The sequence below is a fragment of the Artibeus jamaicensis genome, unplaced genomic scaffold, assembly GCF_021234435.1.
Source record: "Artibeus jamaicensis isolate MK-2021 breed Jamaican fruit bat unplaced genomic scaffold, CSHL_Jam_final contig_464, whole genome shotgun sequence".
Classification (NCBI taxonomy): Eukaryota; Metazoa; Chordata; class Mammalia; order Chiroptera; family Phyllostomidae; genus Artibeus; species Artibeus jamaicensis.
The window spans coordinates 14,567,012-14,576,198 of record NW_026521842.1 but is presented as its reverse complement, the minus strand read 5'-3'; the positions used below and the strand labels follow the sequence as shown (position 1 = coordinate 14,576,198).

Here is a 9,187-nt window from a genome sequence, read left to right as displayed (position 1 = left end):
CCAAATCTTTTTAATAAATCTTTATTTATTCTTATTGACCATTTTACTTTTTTTGGACTGCCTGTTAAAATCTTTGCCCATTTTCCCTCTGAGGTTGTCTTTTTCTTACTAATTTGTAAACATATAGAATAATAGAGCGTTACCTCGCAGCTTCCTCAGTTTGGCTTTTAACTTCACATTGTCTAAAACACACCAGTTTTAATTTAATCTGTACTAAACTAAATTCTGCCCAGCAGCTTTAGAAAGCCTCCCTGTTCCAGCAGCCAAGTGGGCGGAACCAGAGTTTCCCTGACAGATTTGCCCCGCCCCAGCCCACCCCTCCGGGGAGGGGGCGGTACGAAAGGAGCTCTGTCTGCGCGCGCACAGCTTTTGCTACCATAAATGCTGTAGGTACAAAGACTGGTGCCTCCCAGCCGTAGTACCCCAAGAAGAAGCAAAACGTAGTGAACGGAGTCCTGTGCCCCTCGAGAATCGCCAGCGTGCGTAACGTTGACGCGCGACGTCCTCCTGCCTCAAGGCGCGTGCGCAGTGTGTTTTGGCAGGGCCTCTGCTTGCTGTCAGCCGCAGAGGCAGCCCGGTCTGGAGTTTGTTTTCTGCTCCCGGAGTCCGGAGGGCGAGTCGGGGCCTCCTGGCACTCACCTCACTCCTACATGGTAGGGGTTGCTGTAGACCCTCAGGAGCAGAAGTGGAGAATGGCTCCCTTGAGTGAGGAGAGCGAGTGAAGCGCCGCCTCTCTAGACTCCGGGGTCGAGGTGGGCGTGAGCAAAGGTAATTCGGGGCGCGGGTCATCCTTTGATAGTTCAGTGGGGGAGGCTGGTGCTGCCACTGAGGGAGGTTTCTCCAGACCAGAGAACGAACCTCTTAAATGGAGTTTGGGACTTAATTCCACCAATTGAGAAATCTTGGGTTCCCCTGGCCCAAAGTGAAGCACTGGATGCTCATTAGCTGTTACTTTTAATTGTTGCTGACAGGAGGGGTTGGCGGAAGCAGTTCTAAAACTCCTTTGTGTTAATTGGAAGGTAATAACGGTCATGTGGGTTTTGTCTTACATGAAGTTCACAGGTATTCGTTTCTTGACTGCGGGCAGGGGGTACGTGACTTCCTACTCAAGTCTGCAAAATAAGAATTCCCTCCGAGGAGAATTACGATGCCACAAAGTTCTATGAGTGCCTAATGAAAGGCTATAGGAACACATACTGGAAACTTTCTTTATATTCTTTAAACCTTTTTTTTTTTGTCATGCATTGAAGCGCTGGACTGAAGTTGAAGTTCATTGTTATGACTCAGAGGAGTGCCTTTTGTGTTAAATGCTATATTTCTGGGTTTTTTTTTTTTTTGGATAAATAACTTATGGAGTACTTTCAGTGCACTATGCACTGTTCTAACCTCGGGATGATAAATTAGTAAACATACTGCTAAAGAACAGTAAAAGCAAATGCTAATAGAGTGCAGTCTTCTGGATATTATTTGTTGTAGTAGCTCACCTTTATTTCTCATTTTAATCATTAAACATTGGGTTTTTATGGGATGGTGATTGTCAGTTTTTTCATGTTTAACAAATTTAGGTTCTTTTTGAAAACTTGTGTAGGATGCATTGGATATACTAAATAAATGCAGCACTCATGAACTAAATAATCTGTTGATTGACATTGTGCTGAGTACAGTTGACCCTTGAACAACACAGGGGTTACTGTTGACTGGAAGCCCTACTGATAACATAAGCAGTTAACACTTATTTTCTGTATTAGATGTTGTATTTTTACAATAACATAAGCTAGAGGAAAATGTTAAGAAAATCATAAGAAGAGAAAATACATTTAGAGTATTCATAGAAACAAAAAATCCACATGTAAGTGGACCTCTGCAGTTTCAACCCAGTTTTTAAGGGTCAACCGTAATATGTAATACTTATTCCTCTATTTGCTGGAATTTAGAACTTTTCCAACACTATGCATTAAACTATCCTTTCTTTTATATCCCTTTCCCTTTCCAGTGGACAGATGCTTTTGGTTTCTTAGGAAGTGTTGGAACACAAAATATAAGGTGACTGTGTAATTTGTATATTCAATAAGGATATTCTTCACTTTAAAATTCTGCTGTCAAAGTATGTTCAGTTTTAGTGACATGAATAAGTAATATTTTTTAGTTTGAGCATAAAATAGTGGAAGCTGTCTGACCAGATTGAGGCAAGACTTTGTAATAGTTTAGAAACATGCAAGGGTGAACTATAGGTCAGTTTCAGCACTGAGCAGAAGGAGGCTAACTAGTCAAGTATATCATATTTAGAGTATGTGGATGAAGGTTAGTTGGTGACTTATAAACATAATTTAGTATAACCAAAGTGCATGTCTTAACAAGAGTGAGATCTGGACAGAGAACATATTTGGCATTCTGGCTGATGAGTAAGTGGTTTGTGGCAGAGAGGCCTGGTAGCAGGACCAGTATGGGAATCAGGTACAGGATCCTTTCTTGGAAGGAAGTGAAATTTGGAGGGAGCTTAAAAAAAAAAGAAGCTAAAAGTCACTTGTTGGAGCTTGATCAAATGATCAAAGGTCATCATGTTTGGTGATGAATCTTAGTCTAAGTGAGTTTGGAGCTCTGTGGGTAATATCTCAGTCATGGGTAGAGGAGGACTCTGCAGGAAAACTAAAGAGGTTACTATGGTAATAAGAGCTACCATTCATTCTGTGCATTCTGTGATATTTTCTGTGCTGTATATTCATTCTGTGGAATATTCTGTAGTATTTTTTTGTATATGCTATCATGTTTTTCCTCCTCTAACTGAGATTCAAAGATGTAAAGTTATTTGCCCAAGGCCACTATTATGCTGTAAGTGGCAGAGCGAAATTTGAGCCCAGGTCTCCTTTTTATGCGGTTTGTCATGAGTGTGATCTGATTTGCTGTGGATGAGATTTCACTCACTAATAAATTTGATGTATTTAATTATGTGTTTTCTTTTTCTAGATTTTAATTTAATTTGAAAATGAGTAAGTGCAGAAAGCCACCACTGGGTTCAAGTCCTGAGACATTCAGCCCAGATATTGTTGCTGCCATTTTTGAACTCTTTGCCAAGAACTTTTCTTATGGTAAGCCACTTAATAATGAGTGGTACTTACCAGATCCCAGTGAGATTTTCACCTGTGACCACTTGGAATTTAATGCATTTCTTGATTTGAAGAACTCCCTAAATGAAGTAAAAAACCAACTGAGCGATAAGAAACTGGATGAGTGGCATGAGCACACTGCTTTCACTAATAAAGCTGGAAAAATAATTTCTCATGTGAGAAAATATGCAAATGCTGAACTTTGTACTCAAGCATGGTGTAAGTTTCATGAAATTTTGTGCAGCTTTCCAATTATTCCACAGGAAGCTTTTCAGAGTGGAGAACTGAATTCTCTACACCTTTGTGAAGCTCCTGGAGCTTTTATAGCAAGTCTCAATCACTACTTAAAATCCCATCGATTCCCTTGTGATTGGAATTGGGTGGCTAATACTCTGAATCCCTACCATGAAGCAAATGACAATCTGATGATGATTATGGATGACCGACTTATTGCGAATACCCTGCATTGTTGGTACTTTGGCCCAGATAACACTGGTGATATCATGACCTTGAAATATCTGACTGGACTTCAGGATTTCGTAAGCAACATGGGCACTGTTCACTTGATCACTGCTGATGGGAGTTTTGATTGCCAAGGAAATCCTGGTGAACAAGAAGCTTTAGTCTCTTCTTTGCACTACTGTGAAGTAGTCACTGCTCTGACGACTCTTGGAAATGGTGGCTCTTTTGTTCTGAAGATGTTTACTTTATTTGAACATTGTTCCATTAACCTGATGTACCTGCTAAACTGTTCCTTTGACCAAGTCCATGTTTTTAAACCTGCTACAAGCAAGGCAGGAAACTCAGAAGTCTATGTGGTGTGTCTCCACTATAAGGGGAAAGAGGTAATCCATCCTTTGTTATCTAAGATGGTGCTGAATTTTGGGACTGAAATGACCAGGAAAGCTCTTTTTCCCCATCATGTGATTCCTGAATCTTTTCTTAAAAGACATGAAGAATGTTGTGTGTTCTTTCATAAATACCAGCTAGAGACTATTTCTGAGAACATTCGTTTGTTTGAGTGCATGGAAAAAGAGGAACAAGCAAGGCTGAATAAATTAAGAGACTGTGCTGTTCAACATTTCATGCAAAAGTACCAATTGAAGCCTCTTTCCAGAATTAATTGGCTAGTAAAAAAATCTAATATTGGTTGTAGTACAAATACAAAATGGTTTGGACAGAGGAACAGATATTTTAAAACCTATAATGAAAGGAAAATGCTAGAAACCCTTTCATGGAAGGATAAGGTGGCCAAAGGATACTTGAATAGTTGGGCTGAGGAGCATGCTTCATATCGTCCTGGGAAAAGTTCTCTTACAGAGGGGACAGCCTCCAATCTTGAGTGTCATTTATGGCATATTTTAGAGGGAAAGAGACTGCCCAAAGTAAAGTGTTCTCCTTTTTGTGATGGTGAAATTTTAAAGGCTCTTAATGAAGCAATTGAAAAGTCATTAGGAGGAGCCTTAGATTCGGATTCCAAGATTAGACCAAAACAGCATTGTTCTTGTCATGTTTTTTCTGAAGAACTGATAATTTCTGAGTTGTTTAGCCTTACCAAGTGCCTTCAAGATGAACAGTTTGTACAACCCAGCAACCGAAAAAAGTGCCTGCTTGTAGGTTTTCCAGCTGTTCCTGATAAGAAAATGAGTATACCTTTGGAAGTTCAACTCCTTGAATCAGTCCAACTCATGACTTTTACCTGTTCATTGCTTCATGATGGAGACCCAGCTTACCAGCAGTTATTTTTGGACTGCCTTCTACATTCATTACAGCAACTTAATACAGGCGATGTTATGATTTTGCCTGTACTTTCTTGTTTTACAAGGTTTATGGCTGGTTTGATCTTTGTACTCCACAGCTGTTTTAGATTCATCACGTTTTCTTGTCCCACATCATCTGCACCCCTGAAGACCTGTGCAGTCCTGATATGTGTCGGTTTCAAGGACCTTCCAAATGCAGTTTTCCAGTATCTGCAGAATGTGAATGAAATGTTGAGTGTTTTGCTTAACTCTGATGCACCCCAGCAAGTGTTACAGTTTGTGCCAATGGGACTGCTCCTTAAGGGGGCACTACTTGATTTTTTGTGGGACTTGAATGCTGCCATTGCTAAAAGGCATTTGCATTTGATTATTCAAGGAGAGAGAGAAGAAATCATCAACAGCCTTTAGTTGTGAAATTGAACTTGTCTTTCTGACATTTAACTTTATGGCTTCTCATAGTTTCCATTGTTATTGCATCCCTTCGCTATTAATTTGTAACCTTTCATTTTAGGGAAAAGCCAACTTCTGCTTCATTTAATGGACCATTATTTCTGGAAAACCATCAGCTAGTTCTCATCTCTAGGATATATACATACACAGGCATAGAGTTTTCCTCCTGGTAGAATCTATGAGTACTGATATTCAACCTCAAACATGAGATGTGTGTGTGTGTGCTTGGGGTGAACATGCTTGCATATGCAGTTTAGTTGGTCTTCTTTATCTGCTTAAGGTTTTTACTGAGTGCCTTTATTCAGTTTTTCTCCAACTAATTTCCTCTCAATGGCTAATGCTGTTAATGAACTGGTGAAAGGAGGTGAGTCACTCCTGAGCAACACTGACTTCTTTTAACACTGACCGTGTCAGTTATGGATTTAGGAAACATCTTACCAGATTTCTTGTTATGTGATATCATTGCCATTAACCCAGTTTACTTTTATGGTTCAAATGAAGCTACTGTGCTGTTTCATGAATAGTCTAACCACAGCCATCAACCAGAAGGGTTATCAGGACAGCTTCAAACCAAAGATCATGTTTAAAACAATGCAAAGTTATTCCGTCTAAAATTTCTGTATCATGAAAAGCCCGATTTAGCAATGATGTAGTAATTTTTAACTTCCAGGAAATAATCTGTGGACTAAAAGATATTTTAAAATTTCAAAATAATGTTTATGGTCTTATATTGGGAACACATGATTGTGATAAATGTAGTGAATACTGAAAAAAATTTTAACACTTTTATAATGATGGTTCAGCATTTAACATTTTTGTCGTCATTACAGTTTTCCTTTTTCAGTATGAAAGTAGCACTTTATCAGAAGTTTAACCATGGGATGGTTATTTTATGTTGTTTGATTTCTTTTGAATTATATGTTTGAATTAAAAGCTCAGTGTAACTGAGCTTTTCTGGCAAACTAGTAAGCAGATCTTTTCTACTTTGAAATTCCACAAAATGGAGAATATTTATATTCTAACAGGTGCATTTTAGACATTTTTGTTAGTTATATGAAAAATAGATGTATTCTTTGATGTATTTGGTTGATAAATATTAATCTGAAATTTTTTTCATGTTCTTTGCTATTTTGAGTTCCATTATAGATTCATGAATAAAGTCATTAGCAGAGAGATTTTTGTGTTCATCTTTTTTAAAGAGAATCATGGGGGAAGTTAAAAATATAACTTGGAAACAGATTTTTTTAAGGAAGGTTTGAATGAAAGTTAATGTTCTTTCATTTCCTCTGATTTGTATTCATTAAAATTTAGTCCTTAATATTGTATTATTTATGGAAGCTCTACTTTGGGAAAGAAATGGAATACTTGAGGGAGGGAGAGGATGGGGGTAGATTTAGTTCTTGTCAGGGAGTGTGTGGATGCCTGGAGGTAGATTTCTGAAAGAAATGTGATTTCCTACTGGTGATTTTATGGAAGCAGTTCCTGTTGTATAATGGTAGAAAACTAGTTACCTGGAAAGAATTAAAACCACTCTTAGAAAACCCTTCTGTACTTGGTAGTCTTTATTATGCTTTGGTTGATTTGGTCCAACATAATGATGCTATTCATTCTTTCTTACTTTAACCACTCATTAGAATGAAGTTGAAAGCCTAAGTTCAGGTTCCAATATTAAAGCTTCCTTTTGAGCCTCTTAAACAAGTATTTAATACTTAGGTTTTTAACACTAACCTGTATTGGTATGTATAATATATTGGTGTATACTATAATTTTTGGTTTTTAACTTGGCTTTTGGAATCAGTTGCTGTTCATCTGATAAGATTCAAATTTGCTTTAAAGGTGAGAAGTGACTTGAGGAAGATGTACACTGAACTGGATATAGATGACAGATGCCAATGATTTACAGAAATTTCTCTTTGAGAAAAGGGAGAAAAAAATGCTTTCCCAAAATAAATGAAAATGAGGAGGACAAGTATGAGATGGTTTGTATAGTTTATCAAGGTAGTTACTGCTCTTTAAAATTTTTTCACAGATCTTGAGGTTTTTAATTGTGATGCTTTTTGAAAAGAATTTATAACATTCCAAATATTTAAATTTTATAAATGTGTTTCTTAAATACTTAAATGAGAAAAAAATTTATAAATTTCATTTCTTTAATTTTAATTTTTGTCACTTCCAGGAAAAAGTCTTTTATATATCAGTTTGGGATTTTATGTATTATCCTAGTGTTATAAATACATGAGTATGTTGAAAATATCTTTTCTGAAATAAATTTAAAGTCCAAATGTGTGGACTTTACTCCATCTTTATAATAGTTACTTTGTTTTAAAAGATTTGTGTTAATTTTTTTCTCCTTCAAAGTTCTTGAAATAAAAGAAGCAAGATTAAAATATTTGAGTTGAAAAGCCATGTTCCTTGATGTATTTTGTTTCATTTATCTTTGACAAGACTACTAGGTCTTTAAAAATATTTAAACCTCACTCTTTATTTCCAGATGAGATCATAATGGACTAACTTTAAAATTAGTTACAGTGCACTGGTGTAGGTGTATGAAATCATCTAATCCTTCATAGTTTAGAAATGAAAATGTTGGTTATAAACCTAACCAAAATCTTATTTTCCATGGTTAAATACTTTTCTTTGATATTTTTAAAAAGAGCAATGCTAATATATAATGTATTTTTAAAAATATATTTTATTGATTATGCCATTACATTGTTCTAGTTCCCCCCTTCATTCCCCTCCACCCTGCACACCTCTCTCCCACCATTCCCCCCCCCTTTGTTTATGTTCATGTATCATAAGTTCTTTAGATTCTATATTTCCCCTACTATTCTTGCCCTCCCCCCTGTCTATTTTCTACCTACCATCTATGCTACTTATTCTCTGTACCTTCTCCCCCCTTCTCCTCCTCCCACTCTCCTATTGCTAACCCTCCATGTGATCTTCATTTCTATGGTTCTTCTCCTGATCTAGCTGTCCTCTTGGTTTGCTTTTGTGTTAGGTGTGGTTCTTAATAACTGTGAGTTTGTTGTCCTTCCACTGTTCATATTTTTTATCTTCTTTTTCTTAGATAAGTCCCTTTAACATTTCATATAATAACTAACCCATTGCCCCTCTCTGCCCACCCCCACAAGTGAGCCAGGTATGCTACATTCAGACTATAAGGCTCACCCCCCTTTCCTCCCAAATTTGGGGGGGAAGTGTATCTTATATTCCAAAAAATATGGTAATTAAGGAAAAGGTGTAGACATTTTTCTTTTTCTCTAAGCTGTACATTATGCTGAAAAGATAATTGTATTAAAAAGATTCTACAGATATTTGTGGATAAACCTATTTTACTTATGCTACCGGTATATCTGCATCTCTTTGCTATTTAAGATTATGCTTCAGCACCAAATTGTTTTACTGGGCAAGACAGAAGTGCTTTTACTGTCTAGACTTTTGAGAGTTTCTGTTCTGTTTCTGGAGAATTCCAGGATGAATGATTTAGTCTACATATTAGACTAGCTGAGTAAATTCAAAACAATCACAAACACATCCTAGTGAATTTTTTAAATTACAGTAAACATTCCTGCAACTATCTAATAATTCCAGTAATATTAATTTCCTCCTGGAGCTATTGTGCTTACTGCTTGAATCATTTAATTGAGCATTATTTTAAATTAAGCCATTTTTTTCTCCACTTTTTTATTTTCTTGCCAGGATTACAAACCCAAGAGCAAGGCACTATGAGTAAGATAATAATTATTTGTATCTGATGTTTTCAGTATAGATGTATACAGAATACTTTTTGAATTTGTTTTTTATTATAGAAAACTTTCAAATATACACAAAATTGAAATGTATCCTCACCCAGATTCCATAACTGTCAAC

At 36.7% G+C, this 9,187-nt stretch overlaps 1 protein-coding gene across 2 annotated transcripts; it reads left to right on the top strand.

The window, feature by feature from the left end:
* The first annotated feature begins 382 nt into the window (after nt 1-382).
* Nucleotides 383-7,461, top strand: CMTR2 (cap methyltransferase 2). 2 transcript variants are annotated; one of them, XM_037146372.2, is made up of 2 exons: nt 383-768; nt 2,965-7,461. In XM_037146372.2, exon 2 carries the CDS (start codon nt 2,984-2,986, stop codon nt 5,270-5,272), a length of 2,289 nt encoding a protein of 762 aa, XP_037002267.2. In that variant the 5' UTR covers nt 383-768; nt 2,965-2,983; the 3' UTR covers nt 5,273-7,461. The 2 variants fall into 2 exon arrangements, with proteins under 2 accessions (XP_037002267.2, XP_053522735.1); XM_053666760.1 differs by lacking the exon at nt 383-768 and adding an exon at nt 1,931-2,043.
* Nucleotides 7,462-9,187: the final 1,726 nt, after the last annotated feature.